At 41.8% G+C, this 16,956-nt stretch overlaps 1 protein-coding gene across 1 annotated transcript in view; it reads left to right on the top strand.

The window, feature by feature from the left end:
* Window positions 1-16,956, top strand: part of DNAH17 (dynein axonemal heavy chain 17) — a 145,529-nt gene that overhangs the window by 45,444 nt on the left and 83,129 nt on the right. Inside the window, exons 30-42 of the mRNA XM_087710100.1 lie at window positions 73-199; window positions 678-830; window positions 4,219-4,344; window positions 4,784-4,891; window positions 5,366-5,497; window positions 7,344-7,504; window positions 7,593-7,749; window positions 8,895-8,999; window positions 10,383-10,540; window positions 12,203-12,341; window positions 13,140-13,367; window positions 13,920-14,057; window positions 15,289-15,421. Coding sequence (XP_087566226.1) covers window positions 73-199; window positions 678-830; window positions 4,219-4,344; window positions 4,784-4,891; window positions 5,366-5,497; window positions 7,344-7,504; window positions 7,593-7,749; window positions 8,895-8,999; window positions 10,383-10,540; window positions 12,203-12,341; window positions 13,140-13,367; window positions 13,920-14,057; window positions 15,289-15,421 — 1,865 coding nt within the window. The remainder of the gene's footprint in view (window positions 1-72; window positions 200-677; window positions 831-4,218; window positions 4,345-4,783; window positions 4,892-5,365; window positions 5,498-7,343; window positions 7,505-7,592; window positions 7,750-8,894; window positions 9,000-10,382; window positions 10,541-12,202; window positions 12,342-13,139; window positions 13,368-13,919; window positions 14,058-15,288; window positions 15,422-16,956) is intronic.

Here is a 16,956-nt window from a genome sequence, read left to right as displayed (position 1 = left end):
GTTGAATAAGGATAATTACTTAGAGAGGGCAAAAAGAGGGGTGTTACTACTTTCCTCTCGCTTGCTTTTTAGTTTGGCACTCTGTGAAAAAGCTCTGGCTGAATATTTGGAAACCAAGAGACTGGCTTTCCCTCGATTTTATTTTGTATCCTCTGCTGACCTGCTGGATATTTTGTCCAATGGTAACGACCCTGTTGAGGTACGATGGAATGTCTTGAGTGTGTGTGTGTGGGGGGGAAACTTATAATGGAATATGTAATAGAATGTCAGGAGTTTGACTAAGTTCTTTCCCACATAAAAGTTGATGTATCCAATACAAACATCACAGACTAATAGAAACTGAACAGAATTTCTTTGACTTGATAACAATTAAGGAAAGGGGTTGTAGTTCAGTGAAGCCTATGGTTTAAATTTTGATAATCCACCTTAAAAGAGGGTCTCACTTAACAGCTGATAAAAAGACCTCCCTCATGGGATCAAACAGTGAGAGAAGAAAATACATAAATGGCTCACTTACACAGATTTGACTGGCGTTTTCAAATTAGACACTTTTGTTCAATTGATCAGTGCATGCTTACTTCAAGCTTTCAACAGTGATTATCACTTTAAAGACCTGCCGATGTCTTCATCAGACCTCTAATACTATTGTCTGGTCTTTTGTGTTGTAATTCTTGAAGGTGTCCCGCCATTTGTCCAAATTATTTGATAGCATGGCAAAGCTGAAATTCAAGCTAGATGCAGAAGGACAGCCTCTGAAGATTGGCTTGGGAATGTACAGCAAAGAAGATGAGTATGTTGATTTTGACAAGGAGTGCGACTGCTCTGGACAGGTTAGTTATAAATCACTTTAAATGCAGTATTCCTGTGGACCTTAAGTCGGCAGAAAAATATCACAGTGCCAATTCCACTCCAGGACAATGTTCTGCTCAAGGATTAGGCCAGGGGTGAAATCCTCTTGGTTCAGCCTGGTTCGGCTGAACCAGCAGGGACGATTGGTATCAGTTCTCCAAACGGGTGGCAAAAATTCCTGGTGACCCTGCCACCTGGTCTCCCTGTCACCACTCACCTCTTCCGGCTGCTCGACCCACCCACCCAATCCGAACGTTTCTTACTCCATTCACAGCAGAGCTGCTGCAGCCTGTCCCTTTAAGGTACTTCAACTGCATCTTCTCTGTGAATGGACTCATAGACACATTTTCCCCTACTGGGTTCTGTGGGCGTGGCTTGGTGATGGTGGGGGCATGTGACTGAGTGGGCATGGTCATAAGTGACATGAATTCGCCACACCCAGTCAGTCACAGGACCCCACCACCAAGCCACACCCACAGAACTGGTAGTTAAAAATTTGAATTTCACAACTGGATTAGGCTACTGAGCATATTGACCTTACCTTCTCAATGTGGGGCGCTTGAAAAGCACTGAAGGGTGGACTCCCCTGAATAATTTTCCTCTCATAGCATTACCTGCTGATGGGGGGGGGGGAATCATCACTAATTACAGTTTTTACCAGCAGCTTGGTTAATTCAAGTTGCTACCTTGGCAGGTTACTGGCCCTCACATAACTTCCATAGTGGTGTCACTCACTATCTCTGAACAGATATCTAGCACTTTTCTGGAAGAATGCTAAGCCTGTGCTCCTCCTTGATTCCCACCTCTCTGCTGCACCTACAATCTGGTTGGTTTTTTTTTAATCTGGGATAAAATGGGAGAACTCTTGCTTGCTATCTCAACCCTGCTGTCATAAATCCCAAATAAAATAGTGCTGCCAGGGAATAGCTAACAATGAATGACAACCAGCAAAATTACATCCTTCATTGCCAAAATAATTATGATACTGAGAAATATGGCCAGACAAACCCCCCTGTTATAGGCAGACGTGACAAACCATTGGTTGCAGAATCAGCAACATTCAATTGGCAAAATCAGGCTCTATCTCCTGTTTTTTAAGCTTAGTCCATTTTTTAATAGGTAAGTCTACTGTTCTTCCAGAAGGGACCAACACCTGTATATATAGGGTACCCACATAATTTTTGAATTATGCTTCCTGAAACACTGGTTGGACATTATATAGGCACATTCCCTTGCAAAAGCCAAGAACTGAGTGTCTCTTCCAGCCAAAGTAAAAATACCCATGGAGGCCATGAAGAGGTACTATGTCTGCAATATTTTCAGTGGCCAGCAAGGATTGAGCAGACCTAACTCTTTGACCTCTTCTCACCATCATCATAATGACACATCATGGTAAATTATTTTTATGGAAAAGCTCATGCTGGAAGAAAGGGAAAACACTCCTTTAACACCAGAATAGCTAAAACTGAATATAAGCTGCTCTACCCTGAGCTGAAGGAGAAAGCCTGAAAGTATATATCCTTTGAAAATAGTGACGGAAGTGGCTTCACACTGCAGTTGCTGGGAGGTAAGGCTGTACCCTTTGAAAAATGATAAATGGAAGAATGGAAGGAATATGAATAGATCTACCCTATATGTTTAAATGATATTGTGATTGATATTAGAATTGTATGTTGAAACACTGAACAATGAAAGAATGAAGGATGGAACTTTAATATATACAGATGTGAAGAGTTAAATAAGTGATATATGAATAATAAATCAGGTGAAAGATGGAAGATCGAAAAGAAACATTTTTGAATACAACAGTGACATGAATAAAAGTTAGAATAGAAATATAAATAAGAGGGGAACAACAATACATATATTTTAACATAACAAGATACATGTAATAAAAAGAGGGAGGTTTAGAAATTGAAGGGCAGTAGTATTAGATATGTTTAACCAATATGAAATGAAAATGAAATGTAATAACTATGAGTCAGTGGTGGGTTCCTACCAGTTTGGATCGGTTCACCTGAACCGGTAGTGGTTTGGCAGCTTGGGTTCACTGGAAGTGGCAGTGACCCAGGTCTGCCACGCCCCTAAACCAGTTCTCCCGGCAACACCATAGGTGCGTCATAGGCGCCGCCATCTTGTTTTGTGCTTCTGCGCATGCACAGAGCAATTTTTGTTGTACTGCAAATGCACACGCAGCGTGCATCAAGCACACGCCACCTGGCCATGAGCAAACCAGCAGTAGCGACTGCCGGAACCCATCCCTGCTATGAGTAATAATATTAAGTTTATGTGTACTAAAATGTATGATACCCAGGTATCTATCAAACTGTTCACGCATTGATATGTATAAGCAATATAAAATAAAAAACCAAAGTAATAATAATAATAAAATCCTGCTGTCTGGGACATGTCATGAAAGAACAGTTCAACACAAAAGCAAGGAACACTAGGTGATTTATAGTAACAGGACGTCTGCTAGCAGAAATTTCCTCCGAGTGATGCTAAATTTTCATTATTTCTTTTCCATTGTATGCTTTAATAGCTGGATGTCATCAGCAAATGTGGCACCTCTAACTCCAGATCAGTTGTAAAGTTTAAAAGACCTTTGGTGTAAAAACTACATTTATTTGTTTTTTAAAAAATCAATTTATTCTTAATCCCTGCTTTTTGTTCTCTAATTATTAATCAGTGACATTAATGACAGCTGAGTTTATTTCTAAGGTTTTAGTGAGGAGCTTCCTGAAAATCCAAATATACACCTTCATTTAGATCATTTTTACTCACATTTGCAAAGTCACTCTCAAAAAATGTAGAAGGCTAACATTATGGCTGCCATGCTAGCTCTTCAGCAGTAATTTTTCTACTATAGGTTTGGTTATACAACTATGTTTTCCACAAGTTTAACCAAAACTTACTGATTCTCAATTTATCTCATCAGTCCCTCAAAAAATAGTTACACTTTTTCCAGACAAGAGTAGATGCCGAGTTAGAGGAAATTCTATTAGATGATCAACAATTTCAGCCTTTTTAATTTTATTAGTAAATCATATCAACAGGAGCTATCTTGTCAATTCATGGAGGAGCCTGATAAATTCTAGTATAGGATAAGATCAGGATAGCTAACAAAAATTACTTTTTTTAGCTATAGCAAAATGCAACAACCTTACAGTAGTATACTGATTTTTGTGTTCTCATAATCATCACTCCACCATTCTGCAAATAGGGTAGAGGATACAAATGAGTAAAAATTACACCTGTATTTTGTAATACAATCCGGTGAAGAAAGAAAGCTAGAATACAGACATTTAGGAGGATGTATTTCAAGGCACTAAAACATGCACAAAACTAACTTGAAAAGTCTACATCCAGGTTGAAGTTTGGTTAAACCGAGTGATGGTGAGAATGCAGAGCACCTTGCGCCAGCTAATAGCTGAAGCTGTAGTGACATATGAGGAAAAGCCAAGAGAACAATGGATATTTGATTACCCAGCCCAGGTAAGCAAAAACCACTGTGATTCAAACAAAAAAGAGGCAGGAACCAAATGAACCAAGTTCATTTATTTTTATTCCATCTAAATTTTTGGTCCTCTTTAGGCAGCATACACACCTAATTCTTCCATCTCCTGTTTTCCCCACAACAACTCTGTGAGTGAGTTGACTTGGGCTAAGAGAGAGGGACTGGCCCAAAATCACCCATGAACTTTCAGGCCTAAGGAACTTCCAGCCCAAAATCACAGTCCTGATTTCTAGCTCAACATCTCAGCCTCTACTCCAGAGTGGCTGAAATTGTAGCAAAATACAAAGGTAGACAGAAGAAGCCTTTTTTTTTGTAAGTTTAAGCTTCAGATCTGACTACTCATACCTCCACAAGGGCAATGTTTGTAGATGATTCACAGGACTGAAACATTTCATAATTTGTTTTTGTCTATGACAGATTGCTTTAACATGTACCCAGATCTGGTGGACTACGGAAGTTGGCATTGCCTTTTCACGACTGGAAGAAGGCTATGAAAATGCAATTAAAGATTACAATAAAAAGCAGGTGAATAGGAGGTCTCTCAGTTCACCTTACTTTAAAACATTGGTGCGGGCAATGATAGAACATGAGTGCGTTTGTGTGTGCATCTGTGTCAGGGGTGGGTTTCTGCCAGTTTTCTAAAGAGTTAGGGGTGCAAGGGTCTTGTAACTTGACAGCTTTAAGACTTGCGTGGTTCAAATGCCAGAGTTTCTGAGCCAACATTTTGGTTGCTAAGCAAGTGCGTTGTTAAGTGAGTTTCACCACATTTTACAAGTTGGCCACACATCCCAGTCACATGGCTGGCAAGCCACTCCCACCTGGTCACATGGCCAGCAAGCCACTCCCACAAAGCAGGCCACACCTACAGAAGAGGTTCTAAAAAAATTTGAAACCCACCACTGGTGTGTGTGTATATACACTTATATCAAACAAGTTTCCACAGCTCATTCTGAAAGAGATCAGAAAACCCTTTCATCTCTTTGGTTTTCCTCTTCACAGATTAACCAGTTGAACACCTTAATTACGCTGCTGATTGGGAGCTTATCTCCAGGGGACAGAATGAAGATTATGACCATTTGTACTATTGATGTGCATGCCAGGGACGTCATTGCCAAAATGATTTTAGCAAAGGTATATTGTGAACAAAAAACTGTGCAGTATTTTGTTCTTGGGCATGTTTGAGCAAACCTTTTGTTCTGTTTGTTCGTCCTGAAATTTCTTAATTTCAGGTTGAAAGATGAATTGCAAGAGTCAGCCTCCTCCAGCCTGGGGCACTTCAGATACAGTGGAGCACACTTTTTATAACCCCCATTGAACATGTCTAGGAGATTTCAGGATTGTAATTTGATGTATCCACCGTGGAAAAATGAATGAGCAAAGAGGTTGGGCCATTCATAACACTACAAATTGTTTGAGTTAGCAGATGCCCCAGAACTCAGTCTGCTCCAAGGCAGAACAATTTTTCATGAACAATCATGAAAAAAATGTGTAGGACAATTGTGACTGTTCCAAATATAAAATGAAGTCTTCCTCTCTTAGTGTGTCTTTGAGAGGTCAAAAGTTTGGGAATTTGACTATAAAACTTCAATAATCGGATCTCCGAGAGATCCGGTTATTGTATTGGCAATAGCATGAAACCTTCTCCCTTATTTACTAAGGGCAAAAAGATCTGCTATGGCAGTGATGGCAAACTTTTTTCAGCACAAAGCGCCCAAACCAGAACACGTGTGTATATGTGTGGATATGTGTGTGCCCGAGTGCCAGAAACACAAAGATCAGCTGGCCTGTGAGAATGTGCAAGCCAGCCAACTGGTCTTTGGGTTTCTGGCATGTGCATGTGTGCCAGCCAGCTGGTCTTCGCATGCAACGGAGCACTGGAAACCCTAAGACCAGCTGCTTGGCACACTCATGCCTGTTTTTTGGATTGTTTTCAGGCCATTTTGGGCTTGAAAAATGACCTGAAAATGACCCAAAAAACAGCCTGTTTTGGGGGCATTTTGGGGGACATTTTCAGGCTGTTGCTCCAGCACCCACAAAGACCAACTGGCTGGAAACCAGAAGAGTAGCTGGCAACAGCAGACATATCCACAGAAGGCTCTGTGTGCCACCTGTGGCACGCATGCCATAGGTTCGCCATCACGGTGCTATGGCATGAGAAATCCTGAACAGGTGGTTCCACTTGGTTGCATTAACTTACATGATTGGAAAATACACACTTGGAAAGTCAGTGTATGAAAGGTTTTTGCCTGTTCACATAGTCAGCCACCTGACAAAAGAACACCAAGAGTTATCTTTAACCTTTAGAAAGAACATTATTAAAAATATTAATACTGCAAACCATTGTTCCAGCTGGATGGAACAATGGAGGAACGTGGAAGATCACCTAGCTTTCACTAAAGGCAAAAGAATTATCATCCATCCATAATGAGGAAAACCTTCTTTATTTAAGAAGCTTGTGATGTTCATAAATGAGATGTGCATAAAAGGTTGGTGGTCAATTTGCAAATCCCAGGCCAGCTGATGGCACAATGGATGTCTTTTGTAAGACATACATACAAAGAAGCAAGATCATTATTCGTTCATCCATCTCTGGATCAGTCCTAATTTAGTAGATAGTCGTGGCATGGCTATCTCATTTCCTGCTCCCCCCCCCCAAGCTACCCAAATACAGAGCTGATACAGCTGCAAAAAGGGGATATTAAAAGCTGATAATGAAACAAAATGGCTGGAAAACTCTCATCCTGAGAGTGTTTGGCTCCATCCAAGAGAAAATGGCTGCCACTCCGCCAACTTGCTACTCAGTTCATTTGCTTCTTCTGTAAGACACACATTGAAGGAAGCAAAGCCCTTAGTCATTCATATTAATAATAATGATTGCCACCAGCTATTCCCCTTCTTCCTCAGCTTCTCAGTAAACCCCAGTAAGGGCCTCCTCACACACCCTAGTCAGAACTAAATTGCACTCCTTTTGTGACAGGTGGAGAGCTCTCAGGCCTTTACGTGGCAGTCCCAACTTAGGCACCGTTGGGATGAAGAGAAGAGGCACTGCTTTGCCAATATCTGTGATGCTCAACTCCAGTATTCCTATGAATACCTTGGCAACACTCCTCGTCTGGTGATCACCCCGCTTACTGACCGGTACGAGCTCACCCTCACAAATTTGAGCCTGGCACAGCCTGATCTGTCGGGCCCAAAGGATAACATGCCTAATCCCTGTGTTTTGCAGTTGCTATATCACCCTGACCCAGTCCCTCCACTTAATCATGGGAGGAGCCCCTGCAGGCCCTGCAGGAACAGGAAAAACCGAGACAACCAAAGACTTGGGCAGGGCTGTAGGAATCATGGTGTATGTCTTCAACTGCTCTGAGCAAATGGACTATAAGGTAGGGATCTAGCGGGCGAAATGAAATATATGGGTCACGAGAACAGCTTCCATCCTATAAAGTCTCCTGTTGTTGTTCTAAATGAATGCTTCTGCATCGTTTCTTTGATTCGATTCAAGGACAAGCACTTAGCGCATTTGGGTCATGTGCAAATCGCTTAGAAAAGAAATCCAAAGGAAAGGGTATATGAGAACCATTCATTGAGAGCTACAATTAAATATACATGAATTTTTGTTGGTTATGCAAAGATTGTGTTACCTTTAAAGCAATGGGCTTTTTCCCAAGTTCCATGCAGTAAAATAACCATTTTCCATCTGCATTGTTTCCATTTGGCAGCACTAATTATACCACTCAAAACAGCCCCCCCCAAAAAAAAGAAGAAAAAGAAGAAGAACAAGCTGCTCATCTTTACATGAGTGCTTTACAACAGTTTCTTTTTTTTAATGTCCTTTTTGGTATTACCTCATCTGTTTTCTGCAGTTTGTGAGTACTAAGAAGAGGGCAATTGCCTGTCAAATATCAGTGATGGTTGGGGTATCTCCCCCTTGCAAAGCACTCATTTCTAAAACAATGCATCTCATTTTGCGAAAACAGCCTCCCCCAGCCCTCCCAGAGACCCTCCAGAAGCTGGAAACGGTCCATTTCTGAACTTCCGGTATGCCTGGTAGGACTGTTTGTTGCCCTCCTCAGGCTTCGGAGGTTTTCCTGAAGCCTGGGAGGGCAAAAGCGTCCTCCCCCAGCGCTTCAGAGGCCCTTTGAAGGCCAAAAATCAGCTGGCTGGCTGGCGTGCGCATGCGTGCTGCAGCTGATCTAGGGTAATGGCTCACGTGCCCTCAGAGATGGCTCCACATAACACAGGTTCGCCATCACAGCCCTAGGATGTTAGGAATACTTGCAAATCTCCCCCATATTAGTCCTTAAAACCCAATCACTCCCCTACTTGCTAACTCTTGATAGGGCTTGTTCATTGAAATATCACATCATTCCACTGGTATTTCCATCAACAAACACCGCAATATTGCATGGCCCATATTATTTTCACTGTGTACAAAATAAAGACAACTGCAATTTAATAATACTTGCCTCGGGGGGAAAACCCAAACCTTCATTCGGAACAACTTTTCTCTCTTTCTCTCTCTCTCTAGTCCTGTGGAAATATCTACAAAGGGCTGTCCCAAACCGGGGCCTGGGGATGTTTTGATGAGTTCAATCGGATTTCAGTAGAAGTCCTGTCAGTAATTGCTGTACAGGTAAATCTTTTCCACAAGAGGCCGGTACTGTTGTGTGTAAATAACTAGAAGCAGGGGAGGTGATTTCATCTTGATGATTGCAGCTAAATGTCTATCTTGTGGGTGTTTCAAGAACAACAGCTGCTAAAAAAAAGGCTGGGCAGCTAGTCCATCTTTTTTATGTTCTGATGAGATAAAAGATATGGAAGTGGTAGTGGGAGGCTGTTCAAAGGAATAAAATGTTCAGGACTCGGTGTAAAAGTCTGCGAATGATGCAGAGCAATCACACAATGAAAGATTTGTATGGGTAAAGTAGTGCTATAGGAATAATGGATCAGATCCAAACATCCTATAAATGGAATCCTGCAGATAAAATGTCCCAGAAAGCAGAAGGAAACCTCTGTGCATGCTTTTTCTCCATCTTCTATAATATCCCTTGCAGCTTCTATAAGCTAAATCTACCAGACCAGAACTGCAAATTTCAGGTAACCACTGTGTAACAGCAAATGGAGCTTTATATGCTTCATGACTGCCATCTAATTAGTGATGGTCTGAATCAGGGGTGGGTTGCTGCCGGCATTACTGCCGGCTCGGTGCATGCGCAATTTGCCAGTGCGAACCGGTAGCAACCCACCTCTGGTCTGGATTTTTGGAATCCTAATCTGGTAGCTCTGTTACAAACAGGATTATATCCAAAATTTTAATCGTTACAGTGGAATCTGCCTATAACTGTTAACTACAATTAAGCAATTACTACTGCCAGCATGAAGCATCAAGTTGTCTCACATAAAACGTTGAAATAAGTTTAATATTAGTGTAGCACTATGACAAGTTGTAGATGTGACTGATTGTCTCAAATGTTGATTATGAGACTGCCATGAATGTTGTTTTCAAAGAACCCAGAGAGTTCCCCAGAGTTCCTTTATTCCTCCTCACTGGATTGATGGGTGCTGAGACTGCCCAGAACCAAGCAGTCAGTGAGATGTTGTCAAAACCACACAATAGAGCCCATTAGATTTGACAACATGAAACCGTCCAGAAGCTATTCATAGGAAATGCTTTCTCTTCTCATTCTTAACAGTGAACAATTTGCCATTTATAGCTGAACCCTACAGCGGCATTTTAAAAATGGGTACTTTTCAACTTGCAAAAAGCCTTATTCAGATGCATAAGCATTATTTTAGTCATGGCTAATTTGCCATAAAATGTCCTGGGAAATGAATGTGTGAGCTTCAGTGTGCAGTTATTCCTGGGTTTATTATTTATCCAACATGCCTTGGGTATTATCAGTGCCAAGTAGTTTGAATTGTTATACATTTATATGTAAATATTTGTACACTGCTCTTCATTTTCCAAATGCAGCCACGTGTGAATCAATAAAATGATCTTCTGCTCATTGTTTAGGTTAAATGTGTTCAAGATGCTATTCGAGCCAAGAAGAAGACATTCAATTTCCTTGGAGAGATTATCTCTCTGATTCCCACTGTTGGAATGTTTATTACCATGAATCCTGGGTATGCAGGTCGTACTGAACTGCCTGAAAATCTGAAAGCTTTGTTCAGGTATTAATATCTTGATGAAATGAAGAAATGCAGGTTGGCTTGAATAATGAAAAAGTTTGACTTGGGGAATTGGCTCAAAAGAAAGACCAAGCATTAAATACAGAAACTCAGGTGGCTATGTTTGTTTTGGCTTTGAAGCTAATTGGGGCATTTGGATGAGAGGCCTGCAAGGAATATCTGGGCTGTAGACTAATATGAGCAAAATTAGAGTTCTCTCAGAAGAAACGATGGCAAACTACTTCTATTATATTGCCACTACAAGAACATGTCCATATTCATGTCTATTAAATCAGCAAGAGCTGAATTTGACATGGAAATGTATATTTAAGATTGCCTACTTTGGCAGTCTTTAATGGGACATAGTCCCCCAGAATGCCCATTTCAAGAAGGCACTCAATGAGATGCTCTTAAATTGCCAAATTGAATACTTTATTGTCATTATACATATATACACAGTATACCCATACAACAAAATTCACATAACACCCAGAGACCAGGCCCAGCACACATGACAATCCCTCCACACCAGTAGTGGGTTTCAAATTTTTTTAGAACTTCTTCTGTAGGTGTGGCCTGCTTTGTGGGAGTGTCTTGCCTGCCATGTGACCAGGTGGGAGTGGCTTGCTGGCCATGTGACTGGGTGGGTGAGGCCAACTTGTAAAATGTGATGAAACTCACTTAACAACGCTTTTGCTTAGCAACCAAAATGTTGGCACGCAAGTCTTAAAGCTGCCAAGTTACAAGATCCTTGCACCCCTAACCCTTTAGAAAAACAAACAAACCCAGGGGTGTTCTAACTTGACAGCTTTAAGACTTATGGACTTCAACTCCCAGAATTCCTCCTCTCGCTCTTCATCTTGATGATGTGTGGATGGGCAGGGGGAGGGAGCTGGAACCGGTTCTAAACGGCACTGTAGATTTGTGGAACCTCTTCTATATAAGAGGTTAGAACTGGCAGGAACCTACCCCTGCTCCACGCACCAAAAATTCCCTGCCCCTAAACCACCCAAGCATCCACACAACAGACCAAGTAATGCTGTCCAACAGCTCACTGATGGTGGCCCTTTAGTTCATTGTTAAGTAAAATTATAGCTCTGGAACAAAAACTATTCAGAAGACGTGTGGTCCGAGCTTTAATTGTTCTGTATCTTCTGCCACAAGGCAACAGTCCAAAAAGATTGTAAGCAGGATGGGAGGAGTCTCTGAGAATGTTGTGCAACTTCTTCAAACAGCAAGATGTGAAGATGTCATTCAGGGCTGGTAGCTGAAGCCCGATGATATTATGGGCAAAATGTGTCACCAGCCAAGAAAGGCTGGAAATCCCTGAACTAGTATATGGACTGGGTGCCCTAAAATAGACTTTCAAAGTATACCTGAAGTCCCTTTATACTGAAAATGTGGCTAGGTATATTCAAAATGACTTCTTTGCATAAAATATCATTATATGAGAAAGCTGTCAATTACACATCACCCCCAAAAAATGTATGCATCATTGTTTTATCTTTTTACAGCAGGTGGATTTTTTTTCTAATAGAGGCACTTGAAATTGAATTGTGTCTGACACTTGCAGCGAGTGCTCCCTGTAACTGAATGGAAAGATGTGCTGTTGCTTGTGCAGTATAAGCACTCCACATGTTCATTTTCCCTCATGTCCTCTCGTAGGCCCTGTGCCATGGTTGTTCCTGATTTTGAGCTTATCTGTGAAATCATGCTTGTTGCTGAAGGTTTTATTGAAGCGAGGCTCCTGGCCAGGAAATTTATTACTCTCTACACACTCTGTAAGGAGCTACTTTCCAAGCAGGTAATTGAATGTGGTTCCACAGCTCTCCTATGGCGCCAAATATTTCAAAGCAAACAAAAGAATTGGTGGGAAAGAATTGGCAGAGATTTCTGAAAATTTTACAGTAATATAATTCGCTGAATTCCATCTCCAATACTCCATTATGCCGTGTGCTGTTTCCAAAGCCCTTGATAATACTGCGAGAATGTACAGATTTCAATATCTGGAATAAATCCATGATAAATGCAGCTGAGCACCCTGTTCATTTGGGTAGGCCAAAACGGCCTGCAGGAGCCTTCCCCGACCAGGAGAACCACAGACGTATTTGGATTTCAATTCCTATCATCCCTGTTCAGCATAATGAGGGAGATGGGATTAGTGGTTCAGGAAAATATATAGTAACCTCAGTGGGGAAAGCTGGTTTAAAGCAGAGGCGGGCTCCTACTGGTTCAGATCAGTTCGGCCAAGTAGGTAGTAACTCGACCGGGCCATGTGCCCAAACCGATTCTCTCGGTGGCACGTAGCTGCCGCCATCTTGTTTTTTGCTTCTGCATATGCACAGAAACATTTTTTTAATTTCTGCCCATGCACCTGAAGCGCGTCCCCAAGCAAACCGGCAGTAAAAGATGCCAGAACCCACCCCTGGTTTAAAGTCTTTGAGAAAAGACTTTAAAAGGTTTGTGAAGGGCCATCTTCTTCTGATTAATAGTGGATACCTTTGCTAAGGGGAGCATCGGTCCTTTTTTCTCATTGGAAGTGGATGATCTTTTGTGCCTTATTTATTCACCTGGCATTCTAATGGCATTTCCTGTCTCTCAGGATCACTATGACTGGGGGTTGAGAGCTATCAAATCTGTGCTAGTGGTGGCAGGGTCCCTGAAGAGAGGAGACCCAGGCCGGGCTGAAGACCAGGTCCTCATGAGAGCTTTGCGAGACTTTAATATACCTAAGATTGTGACTGACGACTTACCTGTATTCATGGGACTCATTGGGGACCTTTTCCCAGCCTTGGATGTACCCCGGAAGCGTGACCTGAACTTTGAGAAGGTAAGTTCAAGCAAGGGGCTAAGGAAAGCAACTAAATGCTTTTTGTTAGAAATACAAGTACTTTCTTCTGTGGGAAACTCAAGATGTCATCAGAAGAACAGCCTTGATTCAGAAACTGCCCTCTCTTCTTACTTGTTATAAGACTGAAAAACAGGGCCTATAAGGAGAATCATGATACCAGGCCATGCTTCAGAGGATACAGAGGAATTTGCTTGGCCCATCTCTCTCTCTCTCTCTCTCTCTCTCTCTCTCTCTCTCTCTCTCTCTCTCTCTCTCTCTCTCTCTCTCTCTCTCTCCTCTCCCTCTCCCTCTCCCTCTCCCTCTCCCTCTCCCTCTCCCTCTCCCTCTCCCTCTCCCTCACTCCCTCTTCCTCTCACTCTCCCTTCCTCCCTCTTTCCCTCTCCCTCTCTCCCTCCCTCCCCCCTCTCTCCTTGTTTTGGTCAGTCATGAAGATTAATAGAAATAACCCGGAATACAGTAGATGGATAAATAAAACATGCAAGACTGACCCAATCAGGAAACAAATCTGTTTGTGATTTCTCTTATCCTCAGATTATTAAACAAGCTGTTGTTGAGCTCCGTCTTCAACCCGAGGAGAGTTTTGTTTTGAAGGTGGTGCAGCTGGAGGAACTACTGCAAGTCCGACACTCAGTGTTCGTGATTGGAAATGCCGGCTCTGGCAAGTCACAGGTGGGAACCCTGCTTCACCACTTGGGACTTTTTAGCCAAGGACTCAGATGTGAGTTCAGTATCATCACCGAGGGCCAACTGGAAATAGAAACGTTTTGCTTAAAATTGGTTTCACAGAACATGGCAGCCATCACACGCTGACTCCCAGAATATTTGTGATTGACAGATCTTACACCTAAGGTCAGGGGCCTGAATGCACTGCTGTCTGGAGGAAGCCCAGATAAGTGGTTAGCTACATCACACACTGGTGGTTCCAATGATCTCATTTGCTTGGGGAAGTGGGATATAAAGAGGCTATGAGCATTTGGATAGACAACAACGGACTTTGGCTAAACCAGGGGTCAGCAACCTGAGGCTCTGGAACCGCATGTGGCTCTTTCATCCCTCTGCTGTGGCTCCCTGTTATCGGTCAGCTACACAATTGATAGGGCTTTCAGTTAGGGCAGGTAGAGGAAAAAGGATGCCGTGCTAGGAGGAGACCCTATGGTGAGGGAACTGGACTTCTGGTCAGCTTCAGAATTGAATGGGGTTAGGACTTTTGTAGCTCTTTGAGTGGGTTTGGGAACCCTCCTCATCTTTGGTCCTGGTTGAGATTATATTCCCTCAGATAGAACTGGTGCACAAAATAATCCCATTTAGTGGGAATCAGGAGTTATATCCCTGCCCCACGAGACATCATTTCCCCCTGATTTAGATTCCCCTTCTCTATTTCTACAGGGCACTAAAAGCTTGGTTCTTTTGCCAAGCATTGACCAGATCCCAGGATGAGCTCAGAGATAAGGCTTTTGAACAAGACCTGAGCCTTAGTTGATTCCCTGATTATTATTATTTCTGTTGTGTTAGCCTGTTTGTTTATGGTCTGGGATTACATATTACATTATAATACTTTTAATTCCCAATTTTTACATGTAAGCTACCCAAAGTCTTCCTTGCAAATTAGGCAACCATACATATCCAGTCAATCCAATATCCAGTCTGGGTCGGTCACCAGGACCAGAGGTCTTCCCTTCCAAGCTTTCGGACTTGTGCTGGAACCCATCAATTCAATCAATACCTTTGGAGTTCCAATTGTGGGGCTTTCCAAAAGTGTGTTAGTGGCTGCATCTTTTGCGTAGGCTGGTTCGAAGAAGTTTAAAATTGAAATCCAATATATCTGGAGAACGCCAGATTAGGAATGTACACAATAGTGTGAACATGATGGACAAAGCACTCAATCTTTTCCTTCTGGCAGGTATTAAAATCTCTGAATAAAACTTATCAGCTCATGAAGAGGAAGCCTGTAGCTATTGATCTTGATCCTAAAGCTGTGACTTGTGATGAGCTATTTGGCATAATTAATCCAGCAACAAGAGAATGGAAAGATGGTAAGAAACAATATAGCTACTTTCTGGAGATTGTAGCTGAACAACATTTTTTAATTTGAATTGTTGTTCAACTACAAACTCCAGAGATCACAAAAAAGGTGATTCTATAAAAGCTGAGAAAACAGTACAAAATAGCAGATGTGTTACATGAATGTGCATAGAAACATCATACATTTGTTTTACAGAATGACATTTAATTTTTTCCCCTGAAATACTACTATTGTGGCACTATATTTTTTTAAACAAAATTAGAGTCTTGATGAAAATAATAATAATTACAATTCACTTATCTTCACTTAGAATAATGGCTTGCTTAGGAAGCTCAGATATATTTTATATGGGAAAATTACATACTACAATCATGAACTTAAAACACATTCCTGCTGTTTAAAATTCTAATACTATCACTTTCTTAAAAGAACCCTTTGTTACACTGTGTATAAATTCTTCCCCACTTCAGTTATTTGTGCCAACATCAAGCAGGACAAAAAAAATAAAAATAAACAGGATTATTTTTTTATCCATGGAATATCCGATGACAAATCTCTTTAATGATTTGACATTTAAAAAGCTTATAACTAAGGAAGATACCAAATGCATATACTGTATATGATAGCTGCCAACTGTTATCAGGTTTATTTTAATTATTCAAAGAAAGGTTTTTTTTTGTTTCCACCACTTTTACTGTTCAAATTCTCTGAAACATTTCCGAAATGATTTGAGACCAATCACATTGGAAGCAGCTTCAACACTTTGAAAACGACATATGAGCCAACCAGTTCTTTACTAAACAAAGGCAAATGGATTATTATTATTATTTGTGACTTGGTATGACTACTGTTACACTGGTGTGAGTTAGCAAAAGGAGAGAGAAATAGGAGAAAGGAAACTCAATTCTGGCCTGGAAGCGCAGGTACATAGGGCTGTGGTGGCACAGTGGTTAGAAAGCAGTACTTCTGCTGACTACCAGCTGCCAGCAGTTCGAGTCCCACAGGCTCATGGTTGACTCAGCCGTCCATCCTTCCGAGGTGGGTAAAATGAGGACCCAGATTGTTGGGGCAATAGGCTGATGCTGTAAACTGCTTAGAGAGGGCTGTAAAGCACTGTGAAGCAGTATATAAGTCTATTGCTATTGCTACTCCATTATACAGGCCAGTGATGGGTTTCAATTTATTTCACTACCAGTTCGCTTGTGTGCATGCTCGTGCGATGCTTCTGCACAGAAATGTCTGGTTGGGTGGGCGGAGCCTCCCGGCACCGCCACTACTGGTTGCCCGATCCTGGGCGAAATGGCAGAAGCTCACTTCTGACACAGGCTGATAGCTGAACTGTCTACCAGCCAGTACTCTTGTGGGGCACAGATAGAAAGCAACCCCATTGGTCCAGCCTTATATAGAGAGGTTAGGGACTAGAACCCTGGGAGGGACACACACCTGATTTGTTGCTGGATGGATATGCTGCTGCTCTAGCCTAAAATTGGAGAGAGGAAGAAGGAGAGAGGAGAAAATTGTGGTGGGGGAGAAAAATGAGGAGAG

This window comes from Thamnophis sirtalis, unplaced genomic scaffold (assembly GCF_051295495.1).
Source record: "Thamnophis sirtalis isolate CommonGarterSnake01/CBP01778 unplaced genomic scaffold, rThaSir2_p1.2 scaffold_3, whole genome shotgun sequence".
In the NCBI taxonomy this organism is placed as follows: domain Eukaryota; kingdom Metazoa; phylum Chordata; class Lepidosauria; order Squamata; family Natricidae; genus Thamnophis; species Thamnophis sirtalis.
The sequence above is the reverse complement of the archived record's forward strand: the minus strand, read 5'-3'. Positions and strand labels throughout refer to the sequence as shown.